This window comes from Scatophagus argus, chromosome 5, assembly GCF_020382885.2.
Source record: "Scatophagus argus isolate fScaArg1 chromosome 5, fScaArg1.pri, whole genome shotgun sequence".
In the NCBI taxonomy this organism is placed as follows: Eukaryota; Metazoa; Chordata; class Actinopteri; family Scatophagidae; genus Scatophagus; species Scatophagus argus.
The window spans coordinates 6,113,383-6,131,514 of NC_058497.1; the positions used below are offsets into that span (position 1 = coordinate 6,113,383).

Genomic DNA, 18,132 nt, shown 5'->3' on the forward strand with positions numbered 1-18,132 from the left:
GAAAAGTCAACAGGTAGGCCTATTTGTTTGTGTGTGTGTGTGTGTGTGGTGGGGGGGGAAGTAATTCCCTTCAGATGGAGGCACTGAGCTGATGAGGCTTCCACTGCGGCCAGCCAGAGGATGAGATTATTGACCAGCCAGGGTCGGTCTGTGGTATTGATTCCAGGCCAGAGTCTGGGAGGGAGACGAAGAGAAGGAATGAAGAGGAGGAGGAGGAGGAGGAGGAGGAGAAGGAGGTAGAGAGGTTAGAAGGAAAACAGAAAGGAAGCTATTGGGAGAAAAAATACTTATGAATACTTATATTATGAAATGCTTTTTTTCCCTTCTTTTTTTGGGGGGGTGCTTTTTCTAATTGCACCTTTTTTGTGTTCAGATAAACCTAATCTTCAAATTAAATTATTCTGTCATAGGGTTGAGATAACTTCACTTATTGCTAATGCAGTTTTCCTCATCTTTTAAAACTCATACATCAACTTTGCACTTGAAAAGCCTACTTCAAATAGATAATAACCATGGCTGTGCAGTGAATACCACATATCTCCAAATATTATTATTTTAAATTTTTCGGAGAAAATGAAAGATGTTCCTTTAGTGGTTGAGAACATTCACCTACTCATTAAAGCTAAATAAACCGTTAAAAGCCCATTCAATTATGTGTTACAACAGGGTTGTCTCAGCTCCTAATTGTTTTTTCTTTTTTTTAATTTCACAGGATAATGATGTATCTAGCACTATGTGTCTGTGGAATATTTCCAAAGCATTTAAACATTTCTGAGTTCATTATTTCATTAATCCATGATGACATGTATATAATTTGAAGGTGTGACTTGTTGAAAAATACAAAACATGACAAAAGCACAATTTATGTCTCATTTTGACCAGCAAAGCTTTGCGTTTTAGTTGTGTTTTGAATTACTTTATCTAATCCCTAAACACATAACTGCAAATAAATAAAATAGTGAGAAATGTAAAAATATACAATCATTTTGCTCAATGCGTCTTGGTTGATAAAAGAAGCAGGACTAGAGGCTGCTCAGAGAGCACAAGGTAATGAAGGAGCAGCATGGAGGAGTAAAGGAGAGAAAATGAGACAGGGAGAGAGAAATTATAAGCAGAGAGGGAGGAAGGATGGGGAAGGGTAGGTGTTTGGGGGGGCATTTGAGGATTCATCTCTTGCTGGATAATTCCCAGGAGGATCTCTCTCCAGCACTTGAAAGCTGTGAAGTGTGCGGTTCTGCTCATACTCCTCCTGGTAATTGGAAGAGGAGAGGGGGGGAGGGAGGGAGAGAGGAGACAGAGAGGAGAGGAGAGGAGGGTCAGGTAAAGGAGGAAGATGTAGAGGTAAGAAAAGAAAAGGATGGCGATGACTGAAGCGGGTAAGGATTTGGGACAGAGAGGGAGAGGAAGGAAAGGAGAAGAGGTAAAAGTAACGAGGGGGGTCGTAGGAAGAGAGAGGAAAAAGAACCCCCTGACTTGTACCATCTTTCTCTCTTCAGTCTTTCATCTTTTTCCAACATGGCTCATACCTTTTTTATTCTTGCCCATTAGCTCACACCTCTTTATTCCCTCTCTCTATCACTGTCCTTTTCCCTCCCTCCCTAGGTCCCTCCCTTTGCCGGCAATTGCGTGTCTTTGGTTGCAAGCTGCTGCCGAAACATGGCCGCAGGCGTTTAATCATTGATGGAGTTTTTTCCTCCATGCAGGCAGGCCAGCGGGCAGCCCCAACTCACTCACATATGTCAGGACCTGCTGATTCACTCTCTGGGGTCTCCAAGCATGCACACACGCATGAATACAAAGGCAAACAGATACACGCATAACAGTAACACACAGACACAGATAAAATGTAGCCTGAATGTGTGTGTGGCTATCCACATGTGTGCCTGTCTAGTTTATCCCACCAGGGACTGTGAGGCCCAATCAGCAGCAGTGAGCCCAGAAAAAAGCAGGGAAGATAAAAGGAATTTATTTGACCAGAACAAGAAGACAAAAACATGTTTGCATTGGCTCCAGGCCTGCACACCGCACATGTCTCTACAGCTTTATCCTTCTGTTAGACTCAGTAAACATCTGGCTGTGTTTTCCTTAAAAAAGTAAATACACTTACTATATATACTGTATGCTTATCCAATATCATTCTGCTTTTTGTCCACAGTATTGTACTCCCAGATTCATATGGAGTGGGACTTCTTCTCACAGTTTGCACATAAGGTTCAGTGTTCTACTCTGCCCTACTGATAGCAATGTCGGTCAACTAGTCGATCCACCACATTCACTTCAGACTGAAATATCTCAGTTCACGTTTCGCTTGTTAGTCAAATGTCTCAGCTATTGGATGGATGGACATGAAACTTGATAGACACTGAAGACCTCCTCAGGATGATTATACCAGCGCTGGTGATGCCTTAACGTTTCATCTAACAGCCCATCTACCATCATCAGGTCAAAAATGTCATTTTTTCCCACACTTGATGGCATTCCCATTAGCCTTTTTTCAGTGTTAATTAGCAAATATAAGTATGCTAAGCACGCTAAACTTAGAGGGTGAACATGGTAAACATTATACCTGGGCTGCGTCTGAATTCACCTACTGTTCCCATATAATACACACTGGATGGTTTCAGACATTCATGAGCATGTTAAACTAAGATGGTGAACATAAACAACAACATGTTAATGTTGTCATTGGGTGCATGTAAGGATGCTCATGCTGGCATTTAGCTCAAAGCAGCTGTTGCCGTGCCAAAGTTTAGTCTTACAAACCATTGTAGACTCTTAGCTTTTTTAAAATTACGACATTTGGAGATGTGTTGAATCTACTACTAATCGTTATAAAAATCACAATCTTTCTCTTCCTCTGATGTGCTTATACAGAATTAGATATCATCATATCACTCTCTATATGACACTAAAGACCACACTGACTTTTTGATGATTTTAATAGAAGGGAAAAATAGGCCAGGACTTATCTGTGTAACCCTCACCAGCACAAAGGTCTGATGACGTGCAGTTTTTTTTCTTCCTATAATGAAACTCTCTTCATTTGAAAAAGCTGACACCAGCAAAATCTCATCATATTATCACTGCCAAAAGAGATTACTGAGAATTATGACAATGTAGTGGTTTTTGTTGAAACACTAAACTGTGAAAAATGTATATGTACTATAGCCTCTTTTTTTTTAATTTTGAATCTGTGGCACTGGAAACTCCTTTGGAGATTCTGGTAATAAGTTTATTTTAAGCATACTTGACTTTTCTCTCTGTTGATGGTTGATCCACAGCTCTAGCTGATACAGTAGTCTCTCCACTGTGTTTTTAATCAGTGCAGCACATATGAAAGTGCACAGACCATCAATAAAGTCCTACACTTCTTTTCTCATAGTGTAGTTTACAGCCTCTAGCTTAAGGTTTTTGCTCAGCATATTCCTGTTCAATTCTGCAGTAGGCAGGTACAGCTTATCACCCCCTCCCCCATGTCTGTCTGTCTGTCTGTCTCTCATTCTGATCAGAGAGCTTTTTTTTTTTTTAAATTATTTTATTTCTCAGAGGATTAAAGCCAGACTCTGTGGAGTAGAAACCCAATCTCTCTCACTCCTCCTTCCCTTCTCAGCCTCTTTTCCATCAAATTCACCCTCTGTTCAAACCCACCCCCACCTTCCGGCCAAACAAGACTCCACCCTGAAATAGATGGATAAATGACCTCTCTCTGTCTCTCATGTGAACACGTGCACAGTATCACCTGCAGCACTGTTTGCCTGTATGCATGTGCATGTTTATCGTTTGTCTTTCTGCAGGAGGACATTCTGTACACGCCTATATGCATGTGTTGTAACTGTGTACCTGAGTTATCCAATCTATTGTATTCACTGTTGCTCTGTTCTGCCTGGTGAGTCATAGTGAAAGACCCGTCCGGTGCATTACATCTTAGGAAAAGAAGGAACACACACACAAAATGCAGTGGTTATGGATTGCCTCCATTAATATGATTATGCAATCAACAGTAGTAAGTCAAGGGGGAGGCAGACAGTCAGTCAAGAAAGACAGACAGACAGACAGAAGAGTGAGGGGGTAGACATGAAACGCATGCACGCACACCCACACACATATATATACGTACAGCACTCAGGCAGGGGGAGTTTCTGTCTTGTTAATAATCATTATGAAACGGCTTCACATAGAGCGCTTGCCTCTCTGAGCTCAGCATGACGGCAGGTCTGTCCCAGCAGCCTCCCTACACACACACACACACACACACACACACACACACACTCACTCACACTTCTCCCATCTTTCCTCATCTCCTCCTCTTCTTCCACCTCCTCCAATCCTGAAAATATTTACCAGACCCGAGAGGCTCCCAGTGGATTTCTCTCTCTGTGCCTCCCTGTCTCCCAGCTCCCACTTCCTGGGTGAGCTGGGGTTTCGTGAGTCCCAGGCTCCAGTGCAGGCCTGAACCAGTACTTGTTTTTACCAAAGCAAACAGATGGAGAAGAAGAGAGAGAGAGAGAGATGCTGCACAGTCAGGCAACAGGGACCTGCTTACGGACCTTCTTTCTTCTTCTTCTTTGTTTTACACATCAACATTTTACCTCTAATCATTCTCCAGCAGTACAACACTGTGTCGACAATGCTTTCTCTGTCTCAGCACACATCTGACTTTTACAGTCTTTCCCTCTTCACTGTCTAGAGATTGATACAGCTCCATTACTCTGGGGCAACATTTCATAACACTGGCCTGTGAGTTTACACTCCGCTTTTCATTCCACTTTTCCAACAGGCTAGACAGGAGCAAACTGAATCCCACTCTTACTTACCTGCTTCTCTTTTCCTTTTCTTCTCCCAGCCAAGAAAGCCCCAGACGGCTCAGTGATTGCCAACGGCTACTGCGATTTCTGCCTTGGGGGCTCAAAGAAGACCGGCTGCCCTGAAGACCTTATCTCCTGTGCAGACTGTGGACGCTCAGGTAGGGCTCCGCTGAAGGGGATGATTGGCAGCAGGAAGGCTGTCCTCTGTTGATTCACAGTTTTGAACTGTTTCACTTGTTGAGTTCAGATTTAGGATTTACCATATAAATAATTACAAGTTTTGATCCCTATTATGCTTAAAATGAATGGACCATACCAGTGTTTTTTTCTTTTTTTGTTTTAGCCTGCTACAAATCATGTACCATATCGATTGCCGTTTGCTGTAATGTTTTACATTTTTCTCACTTTCCAGACAGCCATTGGTTCACATTTTTACTACAGTTTGAAAACCAATTTGCAAACATTTTTTTAAAGTATTATATGTTATCATTAATAATGCTAAGAATGTAGCATCTCACAGAATCTTTGGGCACTACAAAGTCAATATAAATCAGAAATATTTGAACTGGTAATGTGGTTTCTTTGGTAAGTTATTGTCCTTAAAGGCCACCGTGCATAAAAATGAAATCCATGCCCGCTTTCATCTGTGTACGTTATGTTTTGTAGTAACTGCAAGTGCAAGTTAATCTGAGAAGTGTGTGCTGCATTACAGTTCAGCAGCATCCCTAAAATGAAAGCATACATGTACTTCTCCATGATGTATTGTTTTTTCTTTCTTTCTTATATTCTCTGCAAGCTGACTCTCCTTTTATATATAAGGAATAGAAACCTTTGGCTGCCTGAAAGTTGGAAAACTCACTAAAACTTTTCAAATAATATGACGTGCTTTGGAAAAAAGTGACTATAATGTAAAATGTACTAAAATCCTCTGTGCAAATAGAATGTCTCACTCCTCAAACACATTCTGTTGCTGCCTGTGAGGTGTTAGGGAGGCAAGAATTTAAATCCACTGTGGAACTTTACTTACAAAGCATCAACATCCAAAAAGGAAATACTCTTCTATATACAGTATGGTCAATTTCTATGAAATCTATGAATGATAACACCTAAAAAATAGTTGGAAACAGGACTTTGGATTTTGTTAAGCTTTGTTTAAGACCAAGAATACCAAATAGATGAAATAAATTATATGAATTACAATTTCAAATATTTACAAATATCATTTCATTGCAAATTTCATTGCTCCCAGTATATGCAGTAAAAATGATGATACATGCACTGCAGTATGGCAGGTGTGCAAAAACACTCGTGGAACATCCTGTCAAACTGTTGTCAGGAATGAACTTTCGCACTCAGTCTGGCAATTATTTTCACTTTATGTGGTTATGTCCATTGATCACAGTGATATCAAACAAAGTCATCTGTTGGCATTTAAATATGAATGGACTGAATGAAATGTAATCTTGCTGTGACCTTCTTGTTTGGCCAAAAACACAAAATTGTTTAGACGCCTGTCTGCTACATGCCCTTGTACAATAACCGACTTTACAGTTGTGATATTATCATATCATTGTCTATTTCCTCTTTTGCTGAAAGGAACTTAGATGCGTTTGTGAGAGAAAGGACTGCCTTAGTATGTATTTTGGTTGTGAATGGCCAAGAGTCACTTCTATGGGAGCAAAGTTGAAGTATGATTTTTAAAATATGGTTGTATTTTTTCCCATTATAAGTCCCTTTGTTTTGCTATGGGATGTGTTTGTATTCTGGTTATGTTTATACAAGCAGAGGTTGCAGTGTATATGGTGCAGATTTTGTGTTTTTATTACTTGATTGCATGTACTGTATATACATATTTATATTTCCCCACATGTTTCTTTTCATCTGAGAAATAAAAAAAACCCAGAACTAAAAAGATGTACTTGATTTGTAGTCAATGGGCTGCAGCATGCAAAACATTGGTATGGTCCTCTGTTTATAACCACCCACAAAGAAGACAGATGAAGGGCAGGAAATAGAGATGACATAAAAATAATTATATTGTGTAACAGCAAGTACAGGGGAAAAAAAACTAGAATACAGTTAGAAGAGAGACAGTATATTAGTAGACATTATATTTTAAACAGCAAACAAGAAGGCTCCTGTGGAAATGGACAATTTATTTGTTTTGGAAATTGTTATTGCTTTTATTGATCATTTTTCTTTGTCGTCCTGAAGATGCAATCAAAACTAAGCTTAAGGTAGATTTTTTTCCAGCGATGACTGAAATGAAATCTAAGTAACTTGAATCTAATAATTTTTTTTACCAAAATCCGCATTCTTAATGTAAATACAAGAAAATTGCAGTCTCTCGGCCCCCAAGTGATGTTCAAACGTATTTGTAAAACACCACTGTTGAAAATCCCTTCAAATATAAATAAATCACTGAAGCAAACAGACTGATGATAGATAGAATAGTATATGATAGATGACTGTCCTCAATACAGAAAGCGAAAAATGTTGTGTGTGGGCATGTGCTTGTGTGTGTATGTGTGTGTATATGTGTGTGTGTGTGTGTGTGTGTGTGTATGTGTGTGTGTGTGTGTGTGTGTGTGTGTGTGTGCACCCAGGCCACCCATCCTGTCTGCAGTTCACAGTGAACATGACGGCTGCGGTGAGGACTTATCGCTGGCAGTGCATCGAGTGCAAGTCCTGCAGTCTGTGTGGCACCTCTGAGAACGACGTAGGATCTCACTTCATACTACATGTTAACTCTAAACACATGTGGCTGCACACACACACACACACAGTCCACTGTACTATATAACAAAACCGTATAACTTATTGCTTGACTTTAGGTTTTATGCAGTCTACAGGTAGAGTTCGTGTTCTTATCCTTGAAGGAATCCAGTTTTTGAGCACTGATCCAGGAGCTTGTTCATTCAAATTCACTGGCTTGCTTACAGACATCATTGTATAGCCCCCTGGTTAGGAAACATCCTTCAGCCGAAGGGAAACCTGCTGTTGCCCAGTTAGTTTCACTGTGAATGAATCAAATTGAAACCCATGAGAGACTTTTAATTCATAGAAGACTCATAGATGTCAGGCTCATAAATGCAGCCTAAAGTGTAATCACGTATTTGCACTTACACAAACCGTAGTGCGGATGATAAAGTCACAGTGAAGGTTTATTGGCTTATGAGAATAAAAAACTTCTTCTATGAAGGGAAGTTGTTAATTCTCATTTTTTACTGCCTGCTCTAATAAAAGCCCATATACTACATAGATAATTGGATTATCAGTTCATTGTTGATTCATATCTTCAAGTACTATACACATGCTGTCAATGTTCTTGTGTCTTTAGCTTTCATTTTCTAATCTGTCCCCACAAAATAACATCTGTTAATGTGAATATTCTGTTCTATTCCAGGACCAGCTGTTGTTCTGTGATGATTGTGATAGAGGCTACCATATGTACTGTCTGAGCCCTCCCATGTCTGAACCACCAGAGGGTATGTATAACAATACAAAGAATGCAAGCGTTATAATAAATGTTCTTACCAAGGACTTCTGAATTCACAGACAGGTGTGTGGTCAGACTGCACAGCCTAAAGCAACCTCATCTGTGAACATCTTTGTTGTTTGTACAGAATTATGTAACTGTCTGTACTGTAGTGCAGAGACAATTACAGTGAAGGGAGTGAAACCTGCAGTCAAAACAGTCAGACTATCCTTTCACTGAATTTCAGGTAGTCATTCTGCAGGAGAGCCTCAGGATTCTTTTGTATCTTTTTGTGAGAGCATCTTTAATCTAAATATGCTAGACTGGAATGGCCCTGATACTGTGACTATCGTCACAGAGATGGTGAAGATGCATCTATTCAAATTAAACTGTCATTTGCCTACTGCACATAAGATGGCTGCCTTAGGATGTTTGATGGTGTTTTTATGGAAATGAGAAGCAGTAGAGATAATCTGTTTCCATGGCAAAAGTGTCACTTGTGTGAACGTTACAGTAGCAGCGCCACTTGTGTTCAACACTCACTAACGGTGTCATGCTCTGCCCACACATGCAACACTTTTGATTTACAAGAAACAGGTTTTGAAATTCAGCAGTTATGTTAGATTTACTCTCAAGAAGAGACCTGACTGAGCTCTCACAAGGTTGGTGTTATGTGTGCTGTGTTCAGTGCTCACAGAGCACCTTTAGGCACACTGCAGCAGGCTCTACATACACTTTGAAGTATAAAGGTTGAGAGCTGCATCTCAAGTTGATGTTTAATTAATGTCACAAATCCTGTGCTTCAAATCCAAACCAAACTACTTGTCAAATCCCCTGCATCCGCAAACCACAGGCGCAGCATGTGGTGTTTTAACATGGAGCTTTAATTTACAGTATTACTTAAGGCTCTGTCTAAAATGAGGGATTAATCCACAAGGCTTTACAATGGCAGTGACTGAACTTCTGATCTGTGATGTGCTCTGGGTGTGTGTGTGTATGTGTGTTGTACAGGGAGCTGGAGCTGTCATCTGTGTCTGAGACAACTGAAGGAGAAGGCCTCAGCCTACATCACCCTCACTTAATCTGCAGAGCTGCGCCTCTTCCTCTTGGCCCTTCATCCTCTCCCAAGCCACCTCTCTGTCACCCCTCTCTGTGCCTCAGCTGCCCTCTTCCTCCTCTCATCCACTCGCCGCCACTTCGTCTACAATCTGTCTCAGTGACCTCTGACACGACCAAGCACCCACAGTGCTGCACCCATCCTCGAACGTCTGCCCAGCGGCGAGCCAACCTCTGTCTTTTTTTGTGTGTATGTGTCACTCATTCCCTGATGTGCTCAACCTGACCCCCCTCCCCTTCCCCTTCGTGCTCTGTCTCAGCAGAGGAATTCATCAGCTGGCAATAAGTTTGCTAGCGAGACTCACACTCCAGCCTGCCAAGGGCACTTCAGAGGCATACTACTCCACAGGAACCCTCTTAAGGGCCCTCAGAAGAGCCCTAATGATCTTCAGCTGCAACTCAGTCAAGTAGTGAGTGAGAATTAATAAGATGGATAGGTGTTAGGCCGAGGACAGGGCATGGACCCTAGATAACCATGGAGCGGCATGTTTCTGTGTTAGCCAACTGTGAAATATACACCTAACCAAAATTTCATGTACTCTCTCTGTCCTTCACTGCGTACGGCAGAGCTAAGACATTGAACTCTGCTCTGTTTTTTGTCTGTAGGGCTTGCTGCCCTGTGCAGTTTCAAAAGGAAATGAATTGTACAGAATTCAGACTGATTCTCTATCTATACACTGTTGAAAACTCCCCTCACTGGCAAACAATGAGCATCTTGTCAGGAACTCAGACCATTTTTGACCTCACCGTGTCCTCTCTTCTTGCATGTGGTTTCCACAAATTAATGATGCATTTTGGGATTGACACTGAGGGTTTTAGTGTGTGGAAGGGATCCTCATATGAGAGAGAGAGAGAGATGGATTTTTCTCTAATCAGCTGTCTCTGATCAAACAATGTATTTAAAAATGACAATTTAGGCTTAGCATCTCTCACAAATCCTTTATCCTTTAACCTTTATCTGCCCTTCCTTTCTACAAAACAATGACTGTGAAGACAATGTGAGACTGACACGCTCCTGGTGCTTGATGTGTATTATCTGTTTTAAGAATGTAGGATTGATGTGTGGACAATGCAGATCTTTGTCTGGCCCATGCAGAGGCCTGAAAACGTCTTTTTTATGATTCCTTTTTTTATTTATCTTTTTCATTTGCATGTTATTTCAATTGTTTTTAAAGACTTTTGATTGAAATTGAAAAGAAAGCACACTTAATTCGCAATAATGTGTTTGTGATATGAACTATTTTGGCCAAACTGGGTGTGTTTTAAACTCTGTATGACTGTGTTTCTGTCTGTGTGAGTTTGTCTGAGCACTACAGTAACTGTAGACAGCTCCATGCTAGGTGGTATCTGCGAGAGTACAAAGGTAATCTGAATGTAAGGAAAGTCTGCGTTTTCTTGTTCAGGTATTCCAACAGAGTGGGACAAAGTCATTGTTTTACAACTCACAAGTGTCAAGTCTTGGCACTGCCAACAGGTCTTAAAGACAGTTTGGCATACAAAAGTTATGATTTTACAGGTATTATGTGCTGGACTCACTGTGTCCCACCTGAACAATTAGCCTGGCACATTGTCCACTGTAAATCCATAACTTGTCACTTTACCCTTTTATCTTATAGGGATTTAACAACTAAGATATAGTGTGTTAATTAGCGAGTTTTGGAGCTGCTGGTAGGTGACCTTTGGACAGAGCTAGGCCAGCTGTTTCCCTTGCTCTCAGCAGTCTTACTGCTAAGCTAACCATCTCCTAGCTGTAGCTTCATATTTATTGGACAGGAATGCGATCGATATCAATCTTCTCAACTGTTTTCTTCTCATCTTCCCCACAACTCACAGCATAGGAGAAAAACTCTTTGATAAATATCACCACAACACACTGACGGTGTTGAGGGTAATTGATTTTATGTTTGTAGAGATGCTAAGCTCCTGTAACTGCATCCCCTGTCCACTTTTTGTTTAGATCTAAACTGTCAAAGTTTCACAAAAATACTTGGTTTAACTGTTTATTTATTGGGATCCCCATTATTTAAGTTACTCTTCCTGGTGTCCGTCTTCAAATAACCAAAATATGGCCAAGTACAAGGCTTCTGTTTGACACTGGCTAACATGTCCACACTCAAACTTTTGGTGAAGGTATCAAAACGCTCAAGCATACGTAAAGTTGCATGTCATTTGTGTTAAAATCAAAATCAAGTAGCAAGTTGAATTAGCTTGCCAGCTATTTCTCGCAGAGTGAAGCCTCTGTGTCACCTTTGTGTCCTGCAAAACATGAGGCCCGCTTTTCTCAGAAAATGAAACATTATTAAGAGAAGATGTTGTTTTGCAGGTCTGCTCTGCACATTATGACACAGTATAATAAATCAGTGCTCAAAGACCAAGCTGAAAGCTTGAGGCCAAATTTGTCATAATGGGATTAATCAAACCAGCCAGTGTGCATTCTTGTGAGCTTTGAGAAACAAATTTTCTTTTAACCCAAAGGTCAATTATGTTATCCTTAGCCAGTTTAACTGGACTTCTGAAGGCAACCTTGATGGGCACATAACAAGATAGCTAAAGTGCTAATGTAGGACGATGTTTTCAACATTTGTGAATTGTTTGTTTGTAAAGAGAAAGCATCCATCCATTGATCCGTGAGCTTTAAGCTTGGAGACAATAGCTGTAAATAAAGGGTTTGAATTAATGGCAACAAATTGCCATTTCATACAGTAGTTCATATTTTTGTGTACATATCAAAGTACAAATCATATCGAAGTCAGTTGGTTTTGTTTCAAATGACCATCTCATTTTTAATGCTGCATCATGTCAAATTTGCAAGATCAGATGGCTTGTGAAAATGTACCTGAACTGTTATTGTGTCTGCCGTCTGATACAGAAAGACATGAGGTGCAAATACTGTGCTAAACCTCAATTCAGTGTAACTCCACTGATGCATGAATGACACCTGAAATGTTTCTGATTCCATATTTTAGTGTGTCATTATTTCTTTTTTAAAATAATGATAAGAAACAACCTCTAACTTTTGTTCATTTCCTGTTGGTTTCCTTGTTTGGTTTTATAATTCATGTCTTTTTACATTTTGCACAGTGTGGCTGCATCCAAGTGTGTTTGTGCCTCTGTGTGTATGTGTGTGAACAAGTATGTGTGCTTGTGTGAGTGTGTGTGTGTGTGATTCTGTATGTGTGTGTATAATCACTCATGATAACGAGAAGGTCGGTAAAACGCAAACCGAACCTCAGTGGAAACACTTGCATGGCACAGCACTGCTAGAGGATTGTAATGTTTAGTACAGATTACAACAAAAGCCTACCTGAGTGTACACATATCACACGAGGCGCTTGGCTAAAGATGAACACTTCTACAGTGTTTTAAGTATTATACTTGCCAGCAAGTATCCAATCAAAAATGATTTTATTTCCAGTAACCAATCATCTAAACATCTAAATTTGAAGTGTGTTTGAGTGGAAATAGTTTGATGATGAAATGGATGTTGATGATTATCTTTACATTGAATAAAATGGAAATGTTTATGTGGTGGATGGGCAATGATGATTATGTCGATGGTGACTGAAAAGCCTTTATATTGGAAGCTTTCCTGGCACTTAACAGAAGAAGTGTGGTGGAGTCAAACTGATTTTGATTGTACTATCTGGGGGAGGGTTGTTGGGGTTTTGGCAGGGTATCATTGTGATTATTTAATGAAACTTGAGCCTACCCTTTGTACAAATGGACAAACCAAGGTGATAATGGGGGTGTGTACGGGTGGGTGGGGGTCATAAAAACTGATGCCCTTACCCTCATCTCCCCCCATTTTAGGCTGTTGAGAGGGCTCCGTTACAGGATTGAGACTTTGGGCCACTCTAGGCCTCTCTTGTAAATTGTCGTTCTGTGATCTTGCTTGCACTTTTTTTTTCATTTCCCAAAAATAAGAAACTAAATGTAAGTATGTATGTGTGTGAGTGCGGGTGCACTTTTTTATTTTTAATCGTAACATTTTTTCAACGTGATTGTCTGTTGTAAACAACACTGGATAAAGATGAGTTTTTAATTTGTATTTTTTACCTTGAAAGGAGATGAAATCTTCTTGGACATTTTTTAACCCACTTCCTCTCTCCATCTTTCTCTCTCTCTCGCTCTCTCTCTTTCTCTTTCTGATACCTGGGAATGCTTTGAAATGTGGACTGTGACCGCATTGCTGTCATCACTGCTGTCAGTCACTCTCTGTGAATTCATCCGACTTTCTCAATTTACGCAGTTTTTTCTCTCTTCCCTCAACTCATTTTTTTCCATTAAAAAGATGAGATTGAAAAATGACCTCTACCTTTGTGTTGACATTGTGTGTGCGGGCATCCGTGTGTGTGTGTGTGTGGCTGTGCATGTGCGCTTCCTGCTGTATAAATCAGTGAGTACTGTTTTTGGAGAGTAGTCAACCAGTCTGTCTGCTCGTCTGGTTGTCTGTGTTATTGCCAACTAGAGCAGCTTACTAGTCATTTTAACCATTTTTTTCTCTCAGGTGGGGAGGACTTTCTAGCCCAACACAATTATTTCTTCACATGCAGATTTACCTGCGAGCTGCGGCCACCACCAATCATTTTTTCCTACTTTTCATTGGGCAGATAACAATCTATCAAAGCAGTGTGTTCAAAGTCAGCTTTCAAAATCTGAATAACTAATTATCGTTTCCAATTGAAATACTCTTTGCTTCTAAAGCCCATTCACTAGAACCATTTTGCTTTTTTGCAGAGCAAAATATTCTAACCTTTTCATGTATTTGAAAAAGGAACAAATTGGCTATGAATTGACACAAGATTAAGGGACAGCATTGTTTTGTTGAAGCTGGCCTGAAAATCTGGGAATGGGGGACAAAAGAGCCCCATTGTCTGCAACTGTTTTTGAACAACACTGCAGAAGAGAATACACTTTGCTATTCAGGGCAGGTACAGTTTTGCTATTTGTGATGTATTCCTGGAGATGAGACATTCATCATAGCTGCTGTGTTGGCCAGACCTGGCTGAGCAACAGCAGCAGGGTGAAGTCAAGCTGATCAACAATTCCATTTTTTCCCCCTTACCTGCTTCCTTCCAGGAGCAAGAAAACCGAAAACCAGTGCACATTTGGTTCCTTGGGGGAATATAGGTATTTTTAACAATATGCTCTGAAAAAACTCCATCCATCTTTTGGCAGAGCTCCAACCTTATCCAAAATCCTGCACAGCATCCCCAACCCCCTCCATCTAGAGCATACAGAAACCCACACACAAATGTTTGTGTCCATGTACCACACACACACACACGCACACTTTCACACACATACTGTACAGTATGCACATGTACACACAGCCTAGAGCCCCCATCTTCTTATGAGTTTCATTACTCTGACCCTGGTCTCCCTTTCATATCTCTGAGGATGTTTATATGATGTGTGTGTGTGAGTCTGTGTTTTTTCTATTTAATACCCAATAGAATATGAGTATGTATATTTATTTAGGCCCAGTGTAAACACAAATGTGTTTATATTACTGTTTGTGTCCATTTGCAAAGATGTGTATGTGCCAATGTACTATAATGTGTGTTTGTGTGTGTGTGTGTGTGTGTGTGTGTGTATGACTTCCCAGCCAATTACCACATCTCCCAGACAGACTGAGACTGCCTAGACCCTGCCAGCCAATCAAAAAGGGGCTGCGCACTGCCGGGCCGGAGGTGGTTGCTATGGTAACCAACAGGCCTGTTTGCATGGTAGCTGATGGAAGAGTGATGGATTACAGTAATGGGATGGAGGGAGGGAAGAAGGGAACAATATAGGGAAGGAGGAAGGAAGAAGGAGGGAGGTGTAGGAAGAGGTGAAGATGGGAAGAAGAGAAATAAAGTGGGAGAGGAAGAGAGAGAAAGTAGGAGGAGAAGGGGAGGGATGGACATGGGGAGGCAAGGAGAAGGAGGAGGGAGGGATTCAGACTCATACATAAAGATATTGGAAATGTATGAATGCATCTGAAACGAAGCAACTTAAAGAGATGAAAGTAAAGAATGAAGAAAATGATAAAGCCAGAGTTCGGGGAGGAGTGCAGGGGGAGAACATATTGGGAAATGGGGTTGGAGTGGTGGGGGAGTGGAGGGTGCTCTGTAGTGTGATTGAATTCCTCTCTTTCCCTCTTCTGTCTGGGCTGAGATGTGTGTCTGGCCATCTGTCCTTGGAGCAGACAGAGAGGTAAGTGTGTGGAAAGATGCAGTCTCACCTTTTTGCCTGCTCAGCAGCACTGCAGTCAGACTGTATGAGAACTGCTTCACTGTTTCTGCCCGGTCCCTACAGTTTGTTCCAACTGAAATGACCACACAAAGGACAAAATAGTGAACTTCACTAAATCATACTGAATCTTAAAACTGCATGTTTTGTCATTTGCCACATGAAATTATTACATCCATTTTCTGTACGGCTTATCTGGGTCTTATCAGGGTCACGGGGGGGGCTGGAGTCTATCCCAGCTGACTATGGGCGAGAGGCAGGGTGCACCCTGGACTGGTCGTCAGTCAATCACAGGGCTGACACATAAAGACAGACAACCACACTCACACCTAGGGGCAATATAAAGTAGCCAATTAACCTAATGTGCATGTTTTTTGGGATTGTGAGAGGAAGCCAGAGTACCCGGATAAAATCCACACAGGCACAGGGAGAACATGCAAACTCGTGCATATTCTTGGCCCAGACCGGGATTCGAACCTGGAACCCTCTTGCTGTGAGGCGACTACCATGCTGCCCTAATGAAATTCTTGTTGTGAAAGTCCAAACCAAAACTTGAACGAAATGATTTGTAACCCATGTGATTTGTTGACACTCGACTTACTTCTTTCTTGTTTAGGTTGCCACAGACCCCGTTGCTATATATAGTAAAAGTAATAATAATAATAATAATTATAACAATGATGATGGAAACCTGTCCCTTTATATATCTTTTACCTTTGTTCTGACACTATTAAAACCCAGTGTGTAGAAAAGTACTGAAGTGGCAACACCTTGCAACAAACTAGACTTGCTTATTTGATTATAAGGAAAAGTACAGAACATATCATCCAGTATTGTTTTCACCTAAAATAAGGAAATATTTCATTTTGTATATTAACAATGTACATTTTGTTTGCCAAAAATCTTCTTAGACTCCAGAGACAATAGACAAAGTAAAACAAAGTTTGTTACCCGATGAGTTATGGATGTCTAACAAATTTTTCTAACTCTAAAAGTAAGAGAAAGCCAAATATACTTACTGCATTTAAGATTTGTTAGGGATGTGCTGTGAAAAAAATACTGTCAGTGTTGTATTTAACCAGATTTAAAGCAGAGGTCTCTGAGACCTGAAACAGGAAAAATACATTATTTTTTTTTTTTACAGTGGATCTTTGAAACATGTCATCACCTAAAAATCAAATTTATTACAGTTCCCATAAAGTTAGAGAAAGCCATGTTAGATGGGCTCTATGACCCCTAACAGAACTTACAGCGTTAATGCTTTTGGACACATCTAGTGACAAATTAAAATCCTGACTTCTTAACATAACCACCAAACAGTAATCTTCAACATCCACATTGAATCTATATGACCAGAGAGCCCGCAGGCAATTAACAACTAAATTGGTTAATTAAAAGCCAAACTAGGTAATCAATCTAATGACCAGGATCAATATTAGCCAAAGCATGTGGTTTCCTGAACACAAGGGACAAGTGTCAGTGGTTTTGAACAGTGGTTTTTGCTTCCTGGTCTATAGTCTCTCACACATACGGTTCCTGTTGAACCACACTCTCATTGACAGACGGCGACTGAGGATGCCTTTGAGTCAAGGATTAGACTAAATCTGTGCCTGGGGAACCCAACTCTCTGTGATCTTTTTAAGTGACAAAGCGCTATTCAAGTCAATTAAAGATGCAGTCCACTCAAATTAACTTCTGGTCCACATTAAAAACATAAAAGACGTTACCAAAATCCATCATAATGGCAGGTCAGTACATTCCCTTGTCATGCAGATTGTCACCTTCAATTAATTTCTGCCTCAATCCTCACTTTGAAGGCGATTTATGGTTTGGATGCCATTTATTGAGACAAAACTGTAATTTACTTGGTGTGAGTACAACACAACCTGTCAATGATTGGATCATCAGTTTGGAGAATTAGTATTTTCCACGTGTATGATCACTTGAATAATCTGCACTGCCATGGTGTTCAAAAGAGGAAACAGACTTCAAAGGTGAACTTGAAATCACAATACAACACTGCAACCTAGAGGTAGACTTAAGCAACAACATCTGTCTTTCAGCCAGTATCTGGTAGAGAGTAATACCTTTACACGACCTGTGCAGCATCAATCAAATGCACAGAGAGGAGAAATGAACTAATTCACAATTGATTTGGAATGAAAAGGGGAAAAAATAATAAATATATATATATGAAAGCACAGTGGAGTTGCAGGACAAAAATAAAAACTGTATTGCTCATTGTTTATTTGGTTTGATTGCTTCAGCTTGAATTTGCACATTTTCAGCAACAGCTAATGAAGTTTTATAAATCAAATACTTTGGGTTCTGTCACATTTTTGTTCTTTTTTTTTAAAATCATTTTTGAGTCTTTAATTTTGTTTCCACTGAAATTAGATAGAAAGCCAAAGCGTGGGCTATGGATCAGTGAGACACTATGTTAATTTCTTTCCTTTGATATTAAAACAATTAGACTGAGCATGTACAGTTACAACACCG

General features: G+C 40.3%; 1 protein-coding gene across 2 annotated transcripts in view; it reads left to right on the plus strand.

Annotated features, from left to right (window-relative positions):
• dpf1 (D4, zinc and double PHD fingers family 1) overlaps nucleotides 1-10,878 on the plus strand; it is a 37,253-nt gene extending 26,375 nt beyond the window's left edge. For both annotated transcript variants that reach the window (XM_046388870.1, XM_046388869.1), the window contains 4 exons: nucleotides 4,844-4,963; nucleotides 7,412-7,524; nucleotides 8,212-8,293; nucleotides 9,295-10,878. In XM_046388870.1, coding sequence (XP_046244826.1) covers nucleotides 4,844-4,963; nucleotides 7,412-7,524; nucleotides 8,212-8,293; nucleotides 9,295-9,365 — 386 coding nt within the window. In that variant the 3' untranslated portion in view covers nucleotides 9,366-10,878. The remainder of the gene's footprint in view (nucleotides 1-4,843; nucleotides 4,964-7,411; nucleotides 7,525-8,211; nucleotides 8,294-9,294) is intronic.
• The last annotated feature ends 7,254 nt before the right edge of the window (nucleotides 10,879-18,132 follow it).